Source organism: Camellia sinensis, chromosome 12 (genome assembly GCF_055761805.1).
Source record: "Camellia sinensis isolate YWXY chromosome 12, ASM5576180v1, whole genome shotgun sequence".
Taxonomy (NCBI): Eukaryota; Viridiplantae; Streptophyta; class Magnoliopsida; order Ericales; family Theaceae; genus Camellia; species Camellia sinensis.
This window is the reverse complement of record NC_138972.1, coordinates 150,477,236-150,502,288: the sequence shown is the minus strand read 5'-3', so window position 1 is coordinate 150,502,288 and position 25,053 is coordinate 150,477,236. Positions and strand designations below refer to the sequence as shown.

The 25,053-nt window shown below is 33.7% G+C and overlaps 2 protein-coding genes across 6 annotated transcripts in view; both read right to left on the bottom strand.

Moving 5' to 3' along the window:
- Positions 1-1,002: 1,002 nt before the first annotated feature.
- On the bottom strand, positions 1,003-3,662 carry LOC114268165 (uncharacterized). 2 transcript variants are annotated; one of them, XR_014347508.1, is made up of 3 exons: positions 3,019-3,541; positions 1,610-2,265; positions 1,003-1,359 (listed from the first exon to the last, which is right to left on the bottom strand). XR_014347508.1 is itself a non-coding variant. In XM_028209283.2 (2 exons), exons 1-2 carry the CDS (start codon positions 3,421-3,423, stop codon positions 1,672-1,674), a joined length of 999 nt encoding a protein of 332 aa, XP_028065084.2. In that variant the 5' UTR covers positions 3,424-3,662; the 3' UTR covers positions 1,003-1,671. The 2 variants fall into 2 exon arrangements, 1 of the variants encoding a protein (XP_028065084.2); XM_028209283.2 differs by having other exon boundaries at positions 1,003-2,265; positions 3,019-3,662.
- A 6,529-nt stretch (positions 3,663-10,191) lies between these two features.
- Positions 10,192-25,053, bottom strand: part of EBS1 (EMS-MUTAGENIZED BRI1 SUPPRESSOR 1) — a 28,167-nt gene continuing 13,305 nt past the window's right edge. Inside the window, exons 9-37 of one of the 4 annotated variants that reach the window (XM_082900162.1) lie at positions 24,443-24,500; positions 23,059-23,211; positions 22,840-22,938; positions 22,594-22,743; positions 21,584-21,652; positions 20,624-20,712; positions 20,209-20,371; positions 19,598-19,732; positions 19,354-19,459; positions 19,169-19,263; positions 18,870-18,982; positions 18,556-18,766; positions 18,268-18,336; positions 17,860-18,002; positions 17,653-17,754; positions 17,028-17,175; positions 15,594-15,650; positions 15,377-15,507; positions 14,995-15,083; positions 14,518-14,867; positions 14,334-14,429; positions 14,144-14,208; positions 13,774-13,876; positions 13,392-13,550; positions 13,131-13,271; positions 12,370-12,413; positions 12,163-12,277; positions 11,141-11,293; positions 10,192-10,673 (exon numbers count right to left, since the gene is read on the bottom strand). In XM_082900162.1, coding sequence (XP_082756288.1) covers positions 10,494-10,673; positions 11,141-11,293; positions 12,163-12,277; positions 12,370-12,413; positions 13,131-13,271; positions 13,392-13,550; positions 13,774-13,876; positions 14,144-14,208; positions 14,334-14,429; positions 14,518-14,867; positions 14,995-15,083; positions 15,377-15,507; positions 15,594-15,650; positions 17,028-17,175; positions 17,653-17,754; positions 17,860-18,002; positions 18,268-18,336; positions 18,556-18,766; positions 18,870-18,982; positions 19,169-19,263; positions 19,354-19,459; positions 19,598-19,732; positions 20,209-20,371; positions 20,624-20,712; positions 21,584-21,652; positions 22,594-22,743; positions 22,840-22,938; positions 23,059-23,211; positions 24,443-24,500 — 3,586 coding nt within the window. In that variant the 3' untranslated portion in view covers positions 10,192-10,493. Of the gene's footprint in view, positions 10,674-11,140; positions 11,294-12,162; positions 12,278-12,369; positions 12,414-13,130; positions 13,272-13,391; positions 13,551-13,773; positions 13,877-14,143; positions 14,209-14,333; positions 14,430-14,517; positions 14,868-14,994; positions 15,084-15,376; positions 15,508-15,593; positions 15,651-17,027; positions 17,176-17,652; positions 18,003-18,267; positions 18,337-18,555; positions 18,767-18,869; positions 18,983-19,168; positions 19,264-19,353; positions 19,460-19,597; positions 19,733-20,208; positions 20,372-20,623; positions 20,713-21,583; positions 21,653-22,593; positions 22,744-22,839; positions 22,939-23,058; positions 23,212-24,442; positions 24,501-25,053 lie in introns of all 4 variants that reach the window. The other 3 variants (XM_082900163.1, XM_082900160.1, XM_082900161.1) reach the window with 3 other exon arrangements.

The following is a 25,053-nucleotide window of genomic DNA, read 5'->3' as shown; positions in this document are numbered from 1 at the left end:
AATTATATTAATTTTTTATTTTAATAAGATTAAAATTAATACAAATGACGAGTAGACAAAAGAATAAATAAATGTAAATATATATTTTTTTTAAATATGAATGAAATGACAATATAATTTTTCAATTAATATGACTAACAAATTATTAATGAAAGATAGACCAAGTTTTGTGTTAATTAAAATCTTAAGGATAGTCGGTGTAATTATGTTAAAAATGTGAGGCAAACTGTACTTTATTCAAATTTGAAAGGAGGTGAGTATAATTTATCCAATAATTTTAAGGATTTTCGACTACACTGATCTACTATAAGAGTTGAAAGCACTTCGTTTGCAATTTTTATTTGTGTTTATAAATTTTTTTTTTTTTTTTGGGGGGGGGGGGAGATATATGTGTTAGATTGTTTGTTGCAAAATTGCAAAAAAAAAAAAAATATGTCAGGAATTTGTTGCCTTTGAAGTTTCTCTCTGCATATTTGGGATCAGCTTTAAGGAATGGACATACCATAGTTTGACTCAACTTTAATCCTATAGTCCAAATTAATTGCTGAACTTTGGTCAAATTTATGAAAATTAAACATAGAGGGTTTTCCATGTATATTTTGTTTAATTTACCAAGTTTTCAATCTTATATTGTAGGGAAATCAAAATAATGCAGAATTAGTTCAAGAAAAATATACTCGGTTATTGATTTTCCATATTATGAATGATTTGTATGTACTTTTTACTAACAATGTAGTCTGTTATAATGATCCTACAACACTATCAAATAGAGAAGGATATTATAACTATTGGGTCAAACCACCCAAGGGCATCTGTTTTGGGTCTAAATCCGATCCAAAGTTTTAACATACACGAACACACACATGCTAGGTATCATGAAAAATATTTCATGATGATCATAGAAAATGTAATACAAAGATGGAGATTCGTTCATGATTATTTTCATAAAACATTGTTCATGCTGCTCAGCATTTTTCAAAAAGAAGAGACCTAGTTTTCACGTTTTTGAAAATTGGAAACTTCATAGGCAGTTCATTAAAATCATCTTCAACAGAATAAAATAAAAGAATTCTCATCAATCTCACACATACATGTTTACATATCAAACAAGATGGATCAATTTCTTTCTTTTTCATGTGCATACAAGAAGAACCTGTATGGTGGGTGGGAAAGTTTTTGCTTTCTATTGAAGCTACCTTTGTCTATTATATACTCTTCTGGTTCCTTCTCTTCAGATATACGGTAAAGATATTAATCATGCTTTATTGAGAGGAACGAATCACATCCTCTTTCCTTGAGAAATTTCCTTCTTGGGTTTCCTGGAAAATCTCTCTTTAGGGCTTCAAATCCAATTTTGAGCTGCAAAACGAAATGCCCTCAAGAGCAAGAACAAACACATAAAAGAGCAAAATAGACATGGGTAAAACTAAAGCCCTAACTACAACCTATCAACGAGAAAATAATCTACTTGTACAGAATCTTTTCAAAAGTAATCACACAACATAGATAAAGGGTAGGCTCCACATATAGGCAAGACTCGCCCATCGTCTCTGTTCTGTTTTGTGATTCTCTTTTTTAAAAGATTCTACACAGGACAGTGACTTCTTACATTGCACTTTTCTCTCTCCACCTATGGCTGCACAAAGTTTGAAAACTCTCTATCTGTCTCTTCTACCTTTGAGTGCACATGTCCAAAAGTTTCTTCCTTCCTTCTACTATTTCATCAAAGAAGTCATCAAGCTGCATGACTATACTCTCAGCACCACACTTCAATCCCCCAAAGCAAGTCTTCAACTCCTCAACCTTGTCATAAACATCAACTTCTATTCCATACCCAACAACTCTCTCCAACTCCTCTTTCAGCTCTTCCATGGCGGCTCGCGCTCTTCTGAACTCATAAATAAGAATCCCCGCCTGCCCGCCAGCCTGGTTTGTTTCAGCCACCACTTTCCGGTGCAACCTTGCTGTCGAGACCATGAAAGCTGAGCCAAACACCATGTGTCCTTCATAGCCTCCTTGGAAGAAGCTTGTTTGAGGCCAAAAATAGACGAGGCCATTGAACAAGATCATCAAAAGCAATGAGCTTACATTCCTCATTGCATAGAGGACACCTCTAAAGCCATTGAAAGCATTGAACTTGGATTCTATTGAGACATTCTCATCAAACCTTAGTGACAATGGTTGAATTCTTGTCTCCATTAAGGTTCTGTTCTCTTCTTCTAATCCAACTACTTCCCTCTGGCAACCATTGATCAAACGAATTACCTGTACAAAGAGTTTTAGACTAGCCTTATCAAATACCAACTCATTGTAGTACATAAAATTAATCAGCCATCAGAGAATGATATACAAAGATAAAATATATATATATATATATAATAGGGGGAATTACCCACTAGTGGTAGTTATCAGAAAAATTAGTTACAAAAAATGGTAAATATTAATAATTAAAATCACAAAAAATTTCACTAATATATAATAATTTTTGAAAATCCCCTCTAAATGGTAATTTCCCCTAAAAAATATACAAAATATACAAATTTTTTTTTGAAGAATGACACTTTTCTAAGCCATAATATGTACTACTTTCTATATTTTGTACGTAAATGTCTTTGACTATACTCCCAATGCAATAATTCCCCTATGCTATATTTCAAGATTTTCTTGTCTTAGTTCTCACCACATCGTGCAAATAGGAATGCAGAGATCGAGTGACAAAGATAGTAGCGGACCCAAAATAATTTTAAAAATGGAACCAAATAAATTTATTTAGATTTTGAATGGAAAGTAAAATTACATAGATTTTGAAGGGCTAAAATACTAATTCCTTTGATAAATACTAAGATTTTTACTGTGGGATGTAACGAGATTTTCTTAAAGTTTAGAGGCCGTAGCCCTTATCTATATCTATCGATAAATAAAAAAAATTTAAGTACAGAGAATCTCGTATCTTTATTTTTATATGGAGAAAGTAATCAATACACTTGAGATGAGACTTTGTTGGGTTGAATTCGGTACCTGGCGGGAAAGCTGTGGACTTAAAATATGGTGATCATCAATGGAAGAAGCCATATTAGAACCAGCAGAGTAAAAACTTTCCATATTTGATATGGCTGCTTTGAGGACATGACAGGCTTCCCAGAGCCTCGAGCTCTCGTCCATGTACTCATCGAGCCATTTCTCTCCCACTGGCAAGCGAAGCCTCTGGACTAAAATAGTTAACTGGAAATGAAAGGAACGGAGCGAGGACAGGACACGTTGGAGGAAAGGGATTGACATGAAGTGGTAGGAGGAGAAGGAGGAGTCGAGGTCGTCGAGGCCTCGGGTGAGGAAGTTGTAGAAGCCATTGACAGAAGAGGTGGCGGCGACGACAGCGGTGGTGGTGGTGGTGGAGGAGGAGGAGGAGGAAGAAGAGTGGTTCATTATGGGTTTGAAAGAGAAAAGGTGATGGAGATTGTGGGTGATATTTTTAAAATGAAAGATGTGGAAGAAGAAGAAGAAGAAGAGAGGAAGAGAGGAAATGAGTGAGTGAATGTGATGTGAATGGGTTGAGTGAGAGATCAGGTGGTTGCTATATATATGATGAAAAGGATTGATTTGTTGCGTGCAATTATGGGTGTTTCCTATTGAGTGGATGGGATGATTGGGAATCTGTCATTTTTTTTTAATGGGCAGAAATGTAGAAGAAGAAAATAAAAGTGGAAAGAGAGAAAGAGGTAATTTGGCTCAAATTTTTAATTAAAAAAAAGGCAAAATCAAGGACAAAAGAAGGAATATTAGAAATCTACTTACACGAGAACTTCATGGATTCTGCCAACAATTCTTTTACTACTTTGTGCTATTCGTTCATTGAAATGCTATGTATCAGATAAAAAGATAAATTCTATATAATATTTGCTTTTTGTCATGGTTTTGAATTACTTTTTTTGGGATAGATTCTTCAACCCCAGCAGAGATTGTTGTTTGGGTTTGGAAGGCTGATCACATATTTTATTTTGATATGCTGAAGTGTTTATTTTGTTAGATTATATATGTACGGCATTGGAAACAAATAAAAATAAAAATTGATTTGATATTTATAATTATATGATTTTATCATATTTATTTTTAAAAAACAAATAATTTATTTTTAAAACAAAACATAATGAAATTGTGTGAATATCAATTCAATCTGATTTTTTCATAAATAATCTACGCATAGAACTTTACAAAAAAAATAAACTGTTAAATTGTCAGAGAGGGACCTGTGGTGGGTCACACGTCCTAGTAGACTTGAGAGAATCCTCTCATTTTTTACAGAAAAATTATCCAATGCTCGTGGAGGGAGCAAGTCCATTTAGTTCTTCAAATTAATAACTATTGGTCTAATCTACAAGACATATCGCTTTTGTGTTAAGAGTTTTAGGGAGCAATGTAAAAGGCATCTGTTAGTTAATGGAGTGGAGTATTGCTCTAACAATGGTGAATAATTTCTCCTTTTTATGTGCATATCATGATTGATCCTTGTTTACAAAATAAATTGATTTTTCATTAGATTTTCTTACCAACATGTGGGCTCCATTGCTCATTACTTTTGTATTTAGTGATAAAAAAATCTAATAAAAAATATATATATATATATATATTATGTACATAACTTAATGTATGACATAAACTTAAATTTAATATAGCATAAATTACACCCAAAATAAATTTAATTCATACATTTTGATTTCTAATTATTTTTTTTAGATACATATAAATTACACCCAAAATAAATTTAATTCACACCTTTCGAATTCTAAACATTATTAAAATATTTTTTTTAGCGACGTAAGATTGTTGTTTAGTTTAATTTGCAGTCACTTTCAAAGGAGGAGCCTTTATAGGATGTGTGTTTGGTTATGAAGAAAATCTTTAAACATTTGGCAGCTCTTTATTTGATGATGCTAGATTATGTTTCTTGGGCTGTAAAAGTTTGACTACTTTGACTGAGATTCTTCTTCTTCTTCTCATTCTTCCATTTTGATTTGGTTCCCTTTGGAATTGAGTGCTCTTTCCCTTCTTTTTTTAATTTTTTTTTTTTTTTTTTTATACCTTTTCTCTTCTTTACCCGTTTTCCTATAATCTTTTTTCTCGACACTTTTTGGGTATAAAATATAGCTATATATATAAATATTATTTTGATCTGGTTATCAAAAGAGATTTGAATGATGGGGAACCTTGGGTTGAGATTCTCCTAATCATATATATATATATATATATATATATTTTTTTTTTTAGTTGGGTATCACTAGCATCCTATTTTGAGACATTAAATTACACTTTTTCTTGCTCAAGAATTGAGATATGGTTGTAGATAATTAGAAATTTTAAGTTGTTTGCAATAATTTAGTTATGTAGAAAATCTACCCTATGATGAAGTGTGTTAGTGTTTTGAAGTGAGTTGTTAGTCTTCCAAAGTTTTTTTTTTTTTGGTTAGTTTGTGCCAGTTTTATTAATATCATGTAAACAAAAATATGATATTATAACTTAGTTTGGGAGTATCTCTAGTTTATTTTTTTTATTTTTATTTTTATTTTTTTATAAACCAAAAAGAAAAGGAAAAAATGCAAAAGAAAAGAAGGGGTGTAAATTAATAAAAAAACTCATAACATATAAAAGAGTATTCATAGCCTTTATACACAAATAGCATCTAATAGCTAGGGCATTATAGAAAGTCCACCCACTCACACATATATACCTACTGATTCTCTAAATTGCTTATAACATTAGTTTAACAAATCAAAGTTTGCATGTTGCAACTTGCAAGATCCACAAATTTCAAACCTCAAAAGAAAGAGGGCTTGGGCCCCTCATGATCTTTGATAGAGATGGAATCCATTCACAAATTATAAAGTAAACAAAAATGCTTCACATTCTCAAAAAGAAGACATGCCAATTTATTCTTTCACATCATGAAATTCAATTTAATAGAGAGATCAGGAGGAAAGCAATGTCAATCAATCTTCACATTAGTGGCACAAATTGGTGGAAGTTGTTGTCAATCAAATCCCAATTTAAAGGAGTGGTTATTCAGTGATTCTGGATACTACATTAATTTTTATAATTAATTCATAATAATGTGATGTAATTAATGTTAATTTTTTATTGTTATGCACCTAATGATGTAAGATTTAATTTTATTTTCATAATCATTATGGATAAATTTACTAGTTTAAAATTACGAATCTCTAACATTTCTCCTAATTTTATTTCGCAACTAATTATGCTCCTACATTGGGCTCATCAAGAAGATCCAAACCATTCACTTGTATAACATGCTAAACAAATTATTTATATCAAAAATTAAATTGATTGAATATTAATAGTTATTGACCAGTTGGCTTTGAAATGGATCACAAAACAGGAAAATACTTTATGAGTTAAGTCCTCCTCTCTCTCTCTCTCTCTCTCTAAAAACCTCCTACCTAAGCCTCTTTTTGGGCCGGCCGGCTGCCGCCTTTGGCTATGGTGGTCAGCTGGCCAAGTTCTTTCCGCCGTTGTTTGTTAATTTTTTCCTTCAATAAACTCGATTCCCCCATTTTTCCTACTTAGGTGTGTTCTGTGTTGCTGCGGTAGGGGACGTCTAGGATCTTCATTCGTACGCTCTTTTGCGAGTAAGAGCTTGAGGGGTGAACTTTGGTTCAGATTGGTGGAGATGTATCGATGCTTTGTTTGGGCGGAAACATGGGTGTCGAAGCCGATCCAGATCTGTCTGATGTTCATTCGAGCTTTCCTCTTCGAGTGAGAGTTTGAGGGGTGAACTTCCGGCGGTTGGTAGGTGGTTTGGTCGGTGTGTGGATTTGCAGTGGGTGTGAGTAAGAAGCTTAGGCGTTGCAGCAGTCGGTGTTTACGGCAGTGGATCTGAAGTCGGTGTCTTCGGCAGCAAATGTTAGAGTTGCAATGTCAAGTTCAGCAGGGGAGTTGCAGCAGCATAGGTGCTAGAGTTGTTCGGTGTTCAGGTGGGTGGTTGGCCTTGGGAGTGAGTAGCATAGGCGTGGGTCTTGGAGCTGTTGGCGTGGTGATTAAGTTGTGGAGTTTCCGGTGGAGCTATGGAACTGTTGGAGCTATGGAGTTCCCGATGGTGTGGCCCATGGAGCTATTGGCTATGGAGTTTTCCGGTGGTGGCCTTGGGAGTGCAGCAGCATAGGCGTTGTGTAGCCTTGGGAGTGTAGCAGATTAGGTGTAGCAGCGTGGGTCTTGGCATGATGAACAAGTTGTGTGTAGGTGGGTGGTTGGCCTTGGGAGTGTAGCATCATAGGTGTGTGCAGCAGCATAGGCGTGGGTGTGTGCAGCAGTTTATGTGTTTTGGTGGGTTGAGTTTGTGGGGAATCTTGTATTTTATTTTCTGTTAAGTCCTTCTTAACTTTTTTTTGTTTTGGAAAAAAAAAAAATCGTGAGGCCAAGGGGTTGGTTGTATGGTTGCGAGTAGCAGTGGTAGGGGTATTTCGTACTTTCCGAATCTCTCTTAGTGCATTTCATCTTCCTGTACCTTTAATTTCATGTTGATTAATGAAATTTTTCTTTGCCGATCAAAAAAAAAAAAAATAGTTATTGACCAGATTACATTATATTGACAACTATATGATCACATCACAAGTATTCTAGAAAACAAGTTTGATTTTAAAAATATACCTTCTCATTTTTTAAAAATAAATATGATATAATCATATGAGTATCAAATCTAATTAATTTAATTTTTTAAATAAATAACTTACTCTTAAAATTTTACAAACTAAACGATTTAAGCAATGTCAGTGGAATGAGAGTGAGTTCCACTGAAACTCACAACAAGGACACAACAAGCACCTTAATCCCATCTCAAAATCGTGTGATCTCTAATCTTTTTTTTCCAAGGGTTCTAGTAGAATCTCGAAAAAAATCAATTAGTGTTTGGCTAGCCTCTTTAAATATATTTTCACCCCATGTTTTGCATATGACGTTTGTTTAGAGTTTTCAAAATGTAATTCCACACTCAGTTTTGAAAATTCTGCCAAAGGCGAGAAAATTGGACTAACCAGTCGTCCCATAGGTCGTCCGGCCGGTTGACCGGAATAGTGCAATTTTTTTTTTTGTAATTGACAAATGTTAATTTTTATAAATTCGAAAAAAATATTTTTCAAATTTTTAATTTTTTTTTGTGTTTTAATAGAATTTTGAGTTGTATGTTTGGTTATGAGTTATAAGTTTTTGTATCAAATATCATATGTCACATAAAAAATTCTCTACTCAATTCAAAAATCTTTCACCAAATAAATTTTCCACACTCAAATCATAATTCTAAAACTCACAAACTTAAAATACAACTCTTACACTCAAATCATAGTTAGAAAGCTCTATCAAATGCAACCTTAATTTTTTTTTTTTCTTAAACCAACCAAAGTGGTATTTGTTATGGGCAACAATCAACCAAATTGGTGGATTGTTTGTTTGTAGAATGATTTCCCACAACTACAAGCAAGGTGGTTTTTGAATCGACAAGAGCATTTGCATTCCCCAAAGTTGAGTATGGTGGTTGGATGGAGTTGTGGAATTAATTTTTTACAGCTCTGCAAAACGCTCTGTTTGTTCTGTCAAAACCGAGCGCGTGTTTCAATTTTTTTTTTCAAAACGGGACGTCCGGCCGGTCGTTCGGAATAGTGATTTTTTTTTTATTATTATTTTTTTTTACAATTGATATATAATCGAAAAAAATATTTTCTGAAATTTTTAAATTTTTTTATGTGCTTTAAAATAATCTCGAGTCGTATGAGTTGTAAATTTTTATATCAAATTTCAAATGTCACATCAACAATTCCTCACACAAATCAAAACTCTTTTCAAAATTATTTTCAAAACTCTTTACCAAACAAATTTTCTATACTCAAATTATAATTCCACAACACACAAACTCAAAATACAACTCATACTCTCAAATCACATTTACAAAACTCTACCAAACGCTATCTAAAATCTCCAATTTGGAGGTTTCACCTTTTATTATCATTAATGTTAGGAATATAAAAAGAGTAATATTATAAACATATCCTTATTAATTTAGAAATTATTCAAAGATTAATCTTTATCACACTTTTTATGGATCTCACATGAACCCTATACTATATAAATTAATCTCTATGACACAATCACTCATTCAAAAAATTTTAAATGGGTAAGTCTGGTATCCAAACTTTCCTATATAAAAACCATTCACAGAATGAGACACAGATTTCTTCCAAATCGATAAATCTGACATCCAAACTTTTCCATATAAAAATCATTCATAGAATGAGACATAAATCTCTCACAAGAAATCTGTATTATATTCTGTAGATAAACTCATCCTTTTATTATATCCGTAAAGTTTGGGAAAGTGCTCTCAACTTATAAGAACTCCCCCATTCCAACTTGGGTTAATTTTCCTCTCATTTTGCACCACCTGTACGTGGCGAACCGTCTACAATTTAAGTTGAAGGATCAATATTTCATTGTCTTTTGTTGTTTCCTAAAGTATGTTTTTCATGATATTTTAGTTCTTTAAATTTTAATTTTATTAATAGTCTTTGAAATTTTTAATTTAATTTAAATTGATTAAATTTCAAACAACCGTTTAAATTGTTCACAAAATAATTATAAATTTCAACTAGAGTACCTAAAGTATACGTTTTGTCATTTTTATCTTTAAAATTTTAATTTTTCAAATTTCATCCCTCAATATTGTAAAGTTATGTTTCACCTCCCACATCAATGTTGCATAACTAAATTGACAAATTAAAAACTTTTGGGACTAGACTAATATGAAACACATCCTTTAGAGATTATAAGCATATTTTATTATCATTCCATTAAATTAGGAACTAAATTGTTCGATTTAAAATTATGAAGACTAAAATAAAATTTTAATCAAATTAAAGAAGTAAAAAGTGTAATTAACCCAACAATAAAATTTATTATAATAAAACAAGCAATATAATATGTATTAAACATGAATATAAAATGCTAAAAATAGTCTTTAAGCGTATTATTAGTGCTAAAAAAAGATATTGAAATGGGTAAAAATATTTTGAAATATGTGAAAAATATAATAATAATAATATAAATATTTTGAGATATAGTATTTCGTATTGACAAATTTTAATTTCAACAATTACACATTATTTCTTTCTTTTTCGCATTTTGGCCATGCTTTCATTGTTCATTAACAGTTCCAAACGCTACATTTCTCTAAATAATTTAATAGAAATGTTATACAAACTAAAACCCGACATTGTGTTCATACATTTTCCCCCCTTCAATCTGCTAAAAATTAACAAAATACCGAACAACGGGATTACCTATAGGCAAAATTTGAATGAAAAAAAAGGAAAGACCTTTTTCAATAAGGTTAGATAATTTCTTGCAAGTTTTTCACTCGAATTACGTGATATTCTTTTGAGCAATGTGATCATGCTTGCATCAAGTCAAATTATGCTCACGCTTGTGGAGAATCATATTCACAGCTCTGACTTTGATTCAATGTCTTCTTCAGATACAAAGTCGCTGACTGAATTTTGTGTTTGACTAGGAGAAACGACCTGCTCTTGGGGATCGACATCTTCACCTAAGATTCTTGAAGTGAAGCGTCTTGCTTCTGAGTCGAGATCTAGCCACTCCGAAACAATTCTTCTAGCACCCTTCAAGAGTATCGAGAGGAAGTGAAATGAAATTAATAAACATAAAATAAAAAAAGAAGCAAAAGAGTAACCATGATGCAAGTGATGTCGGGTTAGTATAAGAGCTAAGAAGCACTGACATCAATGCTGACATAAAAATTTTCAAAAAATTCAATACACAACACAAAATATATAATTTTGTATATTTATTATATGTCATATTCATATGTAAGGATAAGTAAAATTAAACGTCATATATAAGAATTTTTAATGAAAAAATCATATTTTTTAAAGTCCAGAGGATTACATTTGTTTTTCTTTTATTTTTAAACATGTTTGGATGTGTGTCTGACAGGTGTTGAAAAATGTCTGACTAGTGTTGTGTCATGTGTTGGTATTAAACATGGTGTCTTAACACGACACGCCATATTCTTAGAAGTATCTGTGCTTCTTAATATAGGAGGGATGCTGAAAAATTAAAATAATACCTGCAGCTTGGGCTCCTTTGTCATGGGATTGTTGCAGAGATCAATGGTTTTTGCCTTGGATTTTGTGGCGTTACCACACCAAGATTCGCACCATAGCCATTCTTGAGGCAGCGAAAAGATGGGCACTGTGTGCTGAGCATAGTTTGGAAGATCCTGAACATATTGTTAGCACACTGCATTAGGTTTCCTACATCAGTTTCTTTAAACGAAAACATATTAAGCATACCTTATATACAATGTGAAAAATTAAAATTTAAATATATATATATATTTATTTATTTAAATTGGAAAGAAAAAATTCAGCACATAATTATTCTTCTTTATTTCCCTGAAAGTCGCATTCAATTTTTATATTCATTGTTTCTTTTTCTCCCCTTATAATTATCTCTCTCTCTCTCTCTCTCTCTCTCATGCCTCAACTAATCCTAAATTGACGGTTCAATGACAACATGAACTCAGTGAATCATAAAAATATAGTTTACTCAACTCACCAAGACCTACTCCTAACTACTTGGAGTCATCTGCATACATCCTTTCTTCATCATGTACCATCCATCTATATATAGTGAAAATCTTCCAGGATATTTGCATAATAATAAATAAAATTCTTCCAGGGTATTTGCATAATAATAAATAAAATAAAATAAACTGATGCTATAATGGCCAAAACTAATTGAAAATTTGGTAGTTTGAAGAATCAAATTATCAACCAGAGGTTTGATTGGATGTCTACTACAAATGAATCTTCTCTATTTGGTGTTGCATAATATAAATCACAAGTATATCCTGTAACAACAGTGTTTCAAACCAGTTCAATTTTTCTGCATGTATGGGATCAATTCAGAGAAGATGTCATTCTAAAATTTCAGTTTCACTCAACCAATCAAAAGGAAAAAGAAAACAACTATAATTGTGGTGAAGGCCCATATTCCGAAACAAAATCATTCTAGGGGAAAAAGTATGTCAAAATAAAATTATCATTATAACAGTTGACAAATAAAAACAGGATAGCATTTACTTGCCTGATCCAGATTGGAAAGACTGTTTGGATCCTTGCTAAGGTTTTCATAGAAAACTCTTAGATTATCTCCCGATGCAGTTTCTCGGAATTTGACCAAATCAACAACATACAAAGCACTGCAAGTTGTGTATAACAAATAAGGTCTTTAGCCATTCCATAAGAAAAACTTACATAAGCAATAAAGTGAATTATGAAAGCAGATACCCACCTTATATGATATGGCCTTCCTCTTAAATGGTCCTTCCAGAAACCCTATTCAAGAAAAGTCATAGGAAGTTAAGCCGCAGTGGTGCATTAAATACATCAATACCATACAAACTGCCAATCTCAAAAAGAAATGCCAATCTGCCACACCGCATGAACCTTTGCGATTTGAGAAGGTGAACAGGTTGGGTTGGCTGGGTTAAAGATTAAAAAATGGTGGCTTGGTTAGATTGCGGGTTAAAACTAACCCATCCTGCCTATATGTATAACTAAAATTACCTTACACTTGCTAACACAATCTCTTCCTAATCCTAATACCATTGATCAGATGACACCCACCCCTCAATTTCATCCACATTTTTTCCTAATTTGATTTTTTTAATAGATCTAATTAATAGGCTGTGTCAGGTCAGGATTTGCAATAAATAATAAAATTTTGGTTTAAAATTGATAAAAAAAATAAAGTTGTACGTTCACTAATATTCTTTCCCATTTGTATTTCTAATCTGCCCAACCTGCTCAAAACCGATGGTTTGAAACTGCTAAAATGTTCAACCAATCTGCTGGTTTTAAGGTGGGTGGGTTGGCGGAGGGTTGAAAAATTCTCAATCTGCCAATTGTGGTCTGGTTGATGGTTTCCAGCAAAAACCAACCCAAACCGACCCATGCACACCCATAGTCTGCATTGTGCTTCTAAAGGAAATCTTGAATTGAACCGAGAAAGAACAATGAGAAGAAAAAAAATTGGCAAAGATATCTATCTACCTGTCTCCAAAATCGATAGCCATCCATATCCCTATTGTTGTCACAGAACGGAGTATAAGCCAGAGGACGTCCTTTTATATCCATGTCATAGAGTTCTCCCATGTCTGCCCGGACAACCTGATCTGCATCGACAAATATAACCTGCAAACATATATGTTGTGTTAAAACCATAGACACGTATGAGAGTAGGCAAACATTAGTAGATGAACAAGTAACAAGGCAAGCACAATCATTTAATGCAGGGCTAAGAAATCAAAACACCTTCTCTAAAGAAAGGGGGAAAATAACGTCAAGGAACAGGATTTTATATGCCCAGATGATTCGTTGTTTTTCCTTCTGTTTGTTCAACCAAGTAGGCCATTTGTAGGTAACTAGTTCGTACTCAAAACCATATTCTCGAGCCATATGTGGAATTACATCCTGTACAAGGAGTTATAAGCAAAAGATCAGTTGCAAGTTAGACAGTCTTAAGTATAGCTGCCCATAAATTAAACCAAACCAAGCCAAGCCAAGTCTTAAGTCCCATCAAATGGTTTCGGTTACATGAATCATTCTTGTCCACTTGATTTTATCCAAGATCATTTCGTTAGTCCAATGTAAATGTTCAAAACGTTGATAGAAGTAGGGTAAGAAATAATAAAACCTTGAATTGAGGAGAAAGATAGTTCTTTATGAACCAGAACTTCACTGGTCGATTGGTGTTCTTCAGAACACTCAGGATCATGATTTTCAGAAACCGTTCATATCTGCCGAGAAAGGAAAGCAATGTAAAATGTGCAGCTATACAGTTATCCAACAACACTATCATGCTAACAACTAAATTCATTCTCTACCAACTATGTTTTTTTTAATTAAACTTGGTGGAAACGTAAAAATGACCAAAAAATATTTAAAAAAATGGTACATCACTCACTAATAAAACTTGAGACAAGACTAATGAAAAAAGAAAGGACTGCGAGAAAAAAAAAAAAAAAAACTGAAAAAAGAGAAGGAAAAAAAAAAAAAAAACTTACAAGTGTCCAGAAGCTATAGAAAATATATTAATTCTTTTCCCACGTCGCACACTATTTCCATGTTCCTACAGGAAAAATATATTAGCCTTGTCCGGTTAAAAGCCAATAAATTCATTTGCCTAAAGTGCCCGATACACGCATTTACGTCGAGAGAGAGAGAGAGAGTGAGAGAAAGAGAACAGAAAATCACCACTGAAGTGCTTTCACTCTTCTTTGAATCTTCACTGCCACCAATAAAACCAGAAGCCCATTTCAAAATATTAGAATTCCAACCTTTCTGATTTCCCTGTAGAAGTATCAAAGAAGATGTTTATGCAAGTTCTAACATCTTGGAAATCATCTAGTATCCCAATTCACTAATGATAAGTGCTCACTTTTTTCTTCCCTTGTGAATGGCTATCATCATCGGAAGAAACCAGCAATTTCTCACGCTCCTTTCCCTTTTTCTTTACCACTTCCAGATGAACTAATTTACCCCGCAAATCATTTATAGTGATACGTTTCGAAGAAGTCATGCCCTGACTTCCGTCACCATCTTTCAAAACATAGAGCTCAGAACTTCTACCCGGAGCAAGCTGCAGGTACCAAACCCCGGGAGAAACTTTCATTTGCCAATAACCCAAATTGGCCATCACAATGGTATCAACCAAGTGAGGTGTACTCAGAGTTCCGAGAATCAGCTGAAGACCTTGAGGAGGATCATGGTCTTTCTCTGAACAGTGTCCTGGTTATGATTGTTCATCAATTAATATTATTGCCTAATTTACCGGGTAATGAAGACCATTCATTCCCGTAAAAGTTATATGCAAGCACCAAAAAACACTACTGTTCCAGAAGGATTATCAATTTACCAGTAAGAACAAGAGCTTCAAGTTCAAACACTGCTTGCAAGGTCCTTAGGTCACCAAGGTTCTCAAGCAATATATTATCCAGATCATGGCTGAAACATTTAAAACCAGTACAAACGATGAATAAAAATAAACAATCAACGTAGAAAGATGCATAAACTGCTGTTAAAACTGAAATGTGATGTTCTAAAATATTTCATAAAACAAAAATGCTATGCTAAAATAAGACCTAAAATATTTGGTAGAATAGAACCCCTTCACTCCACTACGAGGTCAAGAGTTCAAATCTTGCCACACACAAGATTCATCCCTTCCCCAGGCTACCGCCTCAAAAAAAAAAAAAAAAAAAAAAAAATTATAATAATAAATGGTTAGAGAGACGTACACAGCAATAACAGGCTCAACTAGCCATGGCTCGGGAACATCAAGATTCATGGTAAGGGTTTTGGATAATGGCATATTGGCAAAAAAGGCTTTGGGGCCATACACCGTATAATCAGTACTGCTAAAGTCATCCTGCAATATCATGGAAAAATTAAGACATCCAGTATAGGAGGAACTCAAATAAAAAATTTGACAAGAACTAGATGTATTAGAGGTACCACTGTTGGTACTACGTATCTGTAGTAATTCTTCAGGGGAAGGTCAACCATGGAACTCTGCCAGGAAACCAAACAACAAATTAGCTCCTTGAAACACATTAAATAAATAAAAAATAAGTAAAAAGTTTTAGTCTAAGGCCTTGTTTGGGAACTTTGATTTGTAGCCAAAAAGTCATAAAGTCACTACAAGTTATCATTCATTCTCTCTATTTTTTGTACATCTTTTCGTAAAAAGTCAAAAAAATCACTAAAAAAAACTAATTCCCAAACATCTCCTAAAGCAGCCCTTCATGAGACATCTGACACAAACTGTTTATGGAAAGACGTGAGCACCTAAGAGCTATAGTGTAGAAGAAAATATGGAAAGAAGAATACAGCTAATAATGAGAATGTGCTAAGAATACTAGAACATAAAGATCACTGTAAATTCAATAAAAACCAATGAAATTTTAATATTACCAAAATAGTGGGACCTGGCCCTGGGCCTACAATTAATGATATTAAGGACTGAGAAAGTGCTGAGATTTTTATTTTTTTAGTCAGTAACTTTTAATTTCTAATCTAACTCAAGCAATTCAAATCAATTACTGTAGCCAACAAATAGATTCTCACAAAAATCAATTTTCACAAATATTGCTGTACCAGTAACCTCGCGATTAGCATAGTTATACCTGGAATATAGTTCAGTAAGAATCAGATATAGATGTGTATTGTTATTTATATGTTCTCCAAGATTAACAAAGGTAATTATATTAAGGGGAAATAACATGTCAGTGTAAAGGTTGAAAAAAAAAATTCAAATTAATGGTAAAGTTTATGAATTTTGATTATTAAAGTCAAACTTTTTCATATATATGTAATTATTTTTGAACAATACACCTGTATAGTAATTTTCCCTTATATTAACCATCTAAAGGGGTGTCACTCTTCCCTTTTCTCTTCGTCAAGATTTTGGACATAATTTTGCAGTTATCTTCTTACTTCCTTTTTGTAAGAATTCCCATCTCCCAACAATCACGAACCATTAGATTTATTTAATCTTAACCCTCAACTATGCCACATAGAACATTTTTTATATTTGTTAGATTTATTCAATCTTAACCTTCAATTATGCCGCATAGGACAACATTCAAAAACTAGTATGTTTTATATAGTAGTCAAATCAAGAATCATATAGGGAATCATAAGATTCTGATTACATTATATAGATATAAATATTAATAATGAACTAGTATCAATGCAAATATGAAGCTGAACCTCAACAAGCACAGAAGCTCTACCTGATCACATAAATATTTGAAGTTTCAACCACATTCTGTCAACGTAACAAAAACTCAAATAATATATTCTGCTAGTTTCAGAATGAGCATATAGCGCAAGAAGTAGACAAGGTTTCTCATAGTTATGAATATATTCTAAGGAAAACAAACTCACCAGTGGATTAAGTACAAGCCTCATACTTGGCTGAACGGATTTCCACAGAACTCTGAGAAGTGAAGACAACTTTTGACCAGTGGCACTCAAAGGATCAATGACAGCATCAATATGAACACTACTATTTTTGTTGTTCAAAACAACTGCACTGCACACAACCAAAAACAAAAAATCAATTTCATGAAATTGAAATTAAGCACTAAACAACTAAACATCAACAAGTGACAAAGTGGTATATCTAATGATTAGCCTTCTTTTATGCGACTTCTCTATGTTTTGACTTATTGTCCAAAGTATTAGCCTTCCATATTTCATTGAAGTAAAAAATTATAATAGATGTGATGTCATCAACAAGTCTATGATGCAATTTTTCTGATTTTTGGCTTGTCTAGGATGTTGAGCAAAATTTAGTTTGTATGGTCCTTGGCTTAATCATTATATCACATTCAATGTTTGAAATAAACATATAAACCGTGTTGCACAAGTTGATTATGAAAATAAACTTGACAATCACCATCTCAGCAATCTAAATTTGACACGCAGGTTATATATGATTTTCTCACATAGTACCACGTGTTTTTGTCCCATTGAATGTTATTCGGAATCTAATATCAAATTTATGTACCTGTATTTCGCATTCAAAACCTCAAAACGAGCACTTTCAGAACTTCGATCCCGCGTAGCAATTGAAGATGAGACAAACATAATTATATCACTGATGAATTTGCTGCAAGATGCAATTACCCAAAGAAAACCATTTTTAGAGAGAGAGAGAGAGAGAGAGAGAGAGAGAAGAAATAGGAAACAAACAAAAGGGCCAAAACCAACAAACCTTGTTAGCATGTCGGGATCTATGTCCTCCCACTTCACTTCTTCAATAACTTCCACAATGTGTTTTATCCTGTGCTTAAACTCCACAGATTCTAAAAGGTGTAGATCATGGCTCAAAAATGTACTGCCATCAAGGTGGATCACCTATCATATGCCAAACATAATGTAAAGACATAGAAGTCTAGAATATTCTCCGATATTCTCCGAAAGATAATGAAGTATAAACTTGTCTAAAAGAACCGTTCACAAAATGTTGATGGGGAATGTGTGTGTGTGTGTGTGGGTGGGTTGGGGGGGGTGGGGGGGGGGGGGGGGGGTTTGTTGTTGGAGCTGATTTGATTTCAATGATCCTAAATAAATAGATCTAAGTTAATTTCAATTAAGCAAAAATGGCCCATATAAAGCTCACCCTTCCATTAGTAATGACTGCATTATCACCAGATTCAAGGCCAAGTTGCCTGTATAGAAATTGTCCCACCTGCAAACCATTATGACTGCATTATTCACAGGACAGTAACATTGAGATTGCAAATGATCTAGGAAAACACGTGAAATAAAATGAAAGATAGCAGAGGCCTACAAAGTCACTGCTATTGGTTAATCAAGAATCCAAGATCAATATCTATCAAGGAAAAATTGCACAATAAAAATTTGAATGTAAATGTCCAGAAGCTCAAAGGAACAGTTAATTTTGTACCTTATTCAAACGACCTTTCAACTCGTCAACTGAAAATTCGGAGAGAGCCGTTCTCAACCTCTTAGATGATAACGCATTTGCATCAGCCAGATCACAGACCTTATCGATAAATGCTTGATTGCTTTCAGCAACTACAGAGGATGCATGCACGTATTCCGGCTCATAAAATGCACATAGTTGATCCAAAAAATCCAGCACCTTTGCCTTATGACTGCACAAAAGCAAGCATTGAGTTACAGGAAATATTAGGGGGGGCAAATATTTCCATATTCAGATGCCATAAGGAATATAGAAACAGCTTTGGATTAAAATACCTATATGACGATGCAGCGACTTCAGAAGCCTTTACAAAAAGGAGACTAGGAAAACTCGCACCTGGATTAGCATTAAATAGCATGCCTAAGCGAGAGTTTTTAGAACCTTCTATCTGTGACACAGTGAAAGCTTTCAACAACATTGTTGTCATCATCATTATAATCACTAATAAATAACAACACAATAAAAACATTACGGATGTTGAGATTAGTAGCAAAAGAAATGCCAATCATTATGAAAAGCAATGTGACTCATGAATTTCAAATGGAGATTTGGCATTTGGTTGTAAACTTATTACCAGGTACCGTATTCCTTCACGAAGCAATTTAATCCCTTTTTTTGATGTGATATCAATGGCAAGAAGATGGGTCACAGGCTTCAATTCATCTACAGCTGGAAGAAATTGGGCCAAGAAATCACATGTCAAATTCAAAAAGTACACAAAATTGAGCATGGGATGCTGAGGGCTTTAGCTCAGCTTACTTTCAGGAGAGTGCAAGTAACTGACATCATTTAGCCCAAAATCATTTCCAAGAATTGCTGTAGACAGAGATAAAAATTTCGGCTTCACCTTGCCATCTGCAATAATCTACAAAAGCGCAATAGCATGAAAAGTTGACTATTTAAGCAATGAGCTTGACATAACATTAGCATACATCTACACCAAAAAAACATAAATAAGTAAAACAGATCAGACATTCCCAAGAAATCTAACTAAATGCAGTACCTTTGGGTTATAACGCGGAACCCCACTTTCTGACAGAAATTTGTCCAGTACATCAGTGTGAGAATTTATATGGCCGTAGTAAACTTGTTCCTGTATTCTGGGAAGCTCATCATTCATGGCATTTGTAAGAGCATCCTGATGATAGTAAATAAAGAGAAAGTATAGTGTCAATGAAGAGTACCAAATGTTAACTTTGATTCTTTGAAGGCTCACAATTTACATTTGTCGAGTTCACAAGGATGACGCAATATCAAAAAAAAAAAAAAAAAAGGAAAAAAAGTTAAAGAAGAAAGAAAGAAAGCAACTCCAGGGATCAAAAGTAAAAGAGAAGAAAAGTAGCCAATCATATGTAAAGTTACAAAGAAGAATAATCAACTTTGCCTTCTAAACTAAATATGTCATTCTTGTGCTAATGGTCATGGGAGATCATGAAGGATCCAACTTAAGAACCCATATCTCTTGTAAGAGCATATATGACATACTGACAGAAATCTATAAAAAACAAACAAAATTTAAATGAAATCTTACCACAGTCAAAGACAAAAGCTAAGAAAATAAAAGAATATATTATTATGGAGGAAGAAGAAGCAACAAGAGATTCGAGCAAGTACCTCATTAGCATCAACAACAAGCCCATTCATCAAAAGGCAGCATTGGAGCTTAACTAAACCCAGCTTAAAAACAAACATGGAGCTCTCTTGAGATAGTTCAGTGAAAGTTTGCTCTTTTTCCAGTTTTAGTAAAGCATCTTGAGGTGGAGATTTAGCCTTTGGTCTACAGAATATAAGTTCATTTGAGTGGTAGACTACTAAAAGGAACAATCAACCAAAAGAAATTGAGAACAAATACATCAACCTCAATTGGACATAATAAGACGATGATACAATAATCAACTCTTAAATAGGCATGCAGAATGATCAGAAACATTATGTACACATAACAATGAACTCAACTGTAAAATACCTTTCAGACTTGCAATAATTTTAAGTTCAAATTTTTTTTTAAAAAAAAAAAAAAAAAACTTACAATAATGTTTCAACAAATGCCCCTTCCACATGATGCATTTCAGGAGCATCTTCTGTAGGATCTGCTGACTCGATCCGTAATTTATTTATCTGCCATATAACAAGTAAAATGGAACTCAATCTAGAGCAATTTTGAGATGAATTTAATGATGCTACCCTGAGACACATGACACACTCACAAGACATGTAAAAACAAAATGCTTTAGAAATTGCCAATTAATTGGTTTCACACACATCCAGAAGTGTGCACAGGATTACACACCCAGACCCATTAAAGAATCTCCTAACTTTCTCATTAAACATTGGTGACATTTCTATCTAAATAGAACAGAAGTACCAAAACCTTTGCGACAAGGCGTTAGTGAGTTGAGTTTCCTCAAATTACCAGTACCAGAACCTGGTAACAGTAAGTAACTCAATAAAATCGTATCATTTTATTTTTTGTGATTTTTTGAGAATATATTAGCTGATGAATTTGTAGTTTTTCTTATTTCTTTAATCACATATTCAAGCATGCCCTTTGAAACATGGATACCCAAAAGATAACCAATCTACTTGAAATACCAGGCTAAGTCTGCCTTTTTAACAAACAATTTGAAGTTTGGACAGTGCATAAAAACATGAGATGGAGGTAAATAGCAATTGCAAAATTAGCATGAGACAGGAACTGCAACAGTAAAGGTGATATCAAGAATGTGTTTTACCACTCACTTTTGTTTCTTGGCCTTTGATCCTAAGAAAGAGTCTCCATAAAGTTTTTATATTCATGATTCATGAACTTCTTTACTTGTCCAAAGATTTGTGGTCTGGTCTTTATATTTTGTTTCAGTATTTTCAGAAAATAAGAGAAAACATGAACCGGCAAAACAACAAAATGTTGAGAAAGAAACAAAACTAAGAAATGAATTCTTTTACATCCCAGAATATGCAAATAAGAATAATATAGATTCCAAAGTCATACACTGCTCAAAAACTGGAAAGCCATGTGAATCCCGTGATGTTCCTTAATATAAATAAAAAGACGTATGATCTGCAAAACAGTCATGATAACAATTTTCATTAGCATCACAATAAATTTATGGAATAAGTGGACAAAACACAAAGCACAAAAGCTGCTTACAATGATTTCGTTTGTAAGATAGATCATGAGGTGTTGCAACAAAACTTTTAAATAAATAAATAATGGATACCAAATAACAGATCTACTGACACGTTTTAAAAAGTCCTTAGAATTTACTTCTAGGACTGTCAGTTAGGCCAACCTACACCTGAAACATTACTCAGCATAAATAAAAAGTCTGCTAAAGCTTAGTTCTAACTTAACTGACTGCAGTTCAAATACCTTATCCCTATCTCACCTCTTTCTATGAATGTGCTTTTCTACAATACAATTGAAAACCGCAAATATAACATAAAAAATAATTAAAAGATTCATTTCATATTGGGAAAAGATCAGCCAAACTTCAAGTTCAGGCCACTATGACCAAGTTCAAATTAGGCTCCACCAATAAATTTCAGGATGGGTGGGCGGTCAGGTGGCAGCTAAGCCCAATTAAATATCTGGAGGACTAGTAGCAACCTCTTGTTTACAAATATGTACAACGGCATGTGATATCAGTCACCTCCGGCATTACCGGTTTGCAAAATAAGGCAGAAGAATCCCTTAAAATTAAAGCCTAGATAATAGAACAGAAATGCTCATCATCATTGAAATTCATAAAAAATTTGACAACAATTCTTATTCCTTGCTCCAGTAAGGCACAATGCAACACTATCGAGAATGATACAAAATACTTCCTCTAATCTAGCAAAGTCGCATCAGTGTGGTTCAAGAACAGGCATCGGATCAAGGGTTAGATGTTATCTAAGGTAATATTGTCCTTAAACCCAATTGACTTGTAAATACGCTCATTGTACTTTTAGTTAGAAGACATTATCACAGGCATTGAATAAGATAGAGAGAAGCATTACCAGACTGGATACATCATCATTACTCATGGGAGCTGCTGGGATTTCGCCATCATTCATTTCAATCATCTTGATGAACTTCGTAGAGAACAATATCACCCCAAATCTCATTGGAAGATTATTCTCATACAAAGAAATAATCATGTCAATGGACTACAAATACCAAAGGAGAAAAAAAAAATGAGCAATTCCTGTGATAATGAAATGCAACAACAAACTCAGATTAGTTGACAGATATTAAATACTTGCCTCAAGACCGCAAGCTGAACCAGGATCCAAAACAAAAACTGCATGGAACAGGTTCTTACGAATGTAACGTAGCTGTCCAGGGAAGACAGGCATCAAAATCTGAAAAGCAGCAAAATAAAAGACAAACCATTTAATGAAAATTCCAATGCATACAGAAGCCATCTAAAGTGCCTGATCTAGTCACAAAGCTATTACAGATTTGAACAAAATATAGTGTACCTCATTAATATTGCTCCGCCATCGCTTGTACATAGCATCTTCCTCCAAGTTATTAAGGTAATGAACATGGGTTGAACGAAAATCAACACGAAATGTATTGGACTCGGCAGGAGGAAGAGTTGATAGGAGTTTCCGCACAATGCTTGGAGGAATCTAAACTTTAGCAACAGCAGTTAGCTGATAGGCTCAAGACTAAATAGCTAGTGTTACGAAGTCAATAACCCAGTGCCACGTTAGCCTTTATTGCTAAGAACATGCATATCAGATTGATAGTCTTTGGCAGACAGATTATTTAAGATATAAAAAGGAGATGCAAAAGAAATATACGCCCAGAGAATATGAAACCAGAGGTGGAACCTCATGTGTACACAATGTGGTGACCCTATTGTGCTTATTCAGAAAGGCTTTCATTAAAGTGCCTAAACTCACTGCCTTGGTCCCATCAACCAACCCTTTAAAACATCAACTACTAAAGTAAACAAAAAATGAGATAATAAATCACCCTGCTTCAGACCCCTAGTACTCTTCAAAATATCAACAACTTTGCCATTGTGTGGATTATGTGGAGAGAACACAATCATAGGTCTATTGATGGTATAGAGCTAAGACGCATGTGGTGGTGTGTCTATAAACAATACATATTGAACACTTCCCGACACTTTTGACACATGTCGGACATAGGTCCAAACATGTCCAATTATATTTTTTAAAATTAAACTTGAACACACTTCAGACACTTGGGGAGACATGTTCCATCACTTAAACACGCATTAAACACATTATAAGTTTGAACAAAACAACTTAAGATCTAATGATAAAAGAAAAACAATGTAGATTTATATTATTAATTCATCCTCCTTTAAACTTTATAAATTTGTGTGTTGCTATATATTTTTATTACTAAAATATTGAATCTTCATATATATAAGATATAAAATCATATATTTTGCATGTTCCCCACATGTCATATCATGCATTTTTTTGAAATTTGTGATGTTGACATGTCCATGTCATGTCACATGCAGATTTCTAAGGAATAAAGGTTCCTTTGCATACGATCAAATGTATTTTTGTTAGCTTTTTGTATAGTTGATGGTCAGGAATTATTAATCACACTCTTGACCAATTCTTCAAATTTTTAGAGCTTTTTGACACTCATAGAAGTGTATAGAGCTTTTCTTATGTTATCTTTTGTATCTTTTTTTGTATAGGAGTGGCATTTCCTTAATGCCCTTTCTACTGAAAAGAAGAGCTGAACAAGAGCAAGGAATTTAAGAGATGGAAACATAGATCAAAATAAAGCAATAATTAAGTAATGGGAACAATTCAAGGAAAACAACAGCCCAAGGTACATCATGTTCCATCAAGCTTGAGAAAGATTTACCTTCAACCTCGAATATTGATCAGCCAAAGATAATTCCTGATGGACCATGTCAACCAACCTACAAAGAGCATCAATATATACCAGCAAAAGTTAACTAAAAGACAGCTCAGTTGTAAAATTTATGGACATCTAGTCACATCACATTAAACAAACACGAAATCATAAATAGGTTGAAAAAGGAAGGCAGCAAACATGAAAGTGAGAAGGGACGAGGACTGAAACAATACTCTTTTATCTAGAAATTATTGCAATGAGGGTGTATCGGGAGCTATCCTCAGAACTGAGGATTGAACAGAAGATTATTATTATACAGCTTGACAAAAAATCTAGAGGGAGCATAGTGGAGATTATAGAGAGGAATAGAGTGCAAAGTTTCTCGTTGAAGATCGATTTGGGAGGAGTGAGCTGGGCTGTCCAAGCATTTCAGCAGTTGGGGTCGTACTACAGAGGAGGATCTTTCTTTAGTAAGTATCATAGCAGCTCTGCTGTTTTCTGTTTACGGAAGTATAAGAATGATAGGGTTTTTTTTGTTGAGATGTCGAAGTGGGAGGGAGGTGTTAAAAAAGGCCACATCATTCTTCCAGCAGGGTATAATGGTCGTGGGTGGCTAG

Bases quoted from the DNA above. Each gene is read 5' to 3' on its own strand.
- LOC114268165 (XM_028209283.2), bottom strand. From the start codon at position 3,423: ATGAACCACTCTTCTTCCTCCTCCTCCTCCTCCACCACCACCACCACC. The intron at 2,266-3,018 runs GTACCGAATTCA...CTCTTTGTACAG, and splicing joins GTCCACAGCTTTCCCGCCAG to GTAATTCGTTTGATCAATGG.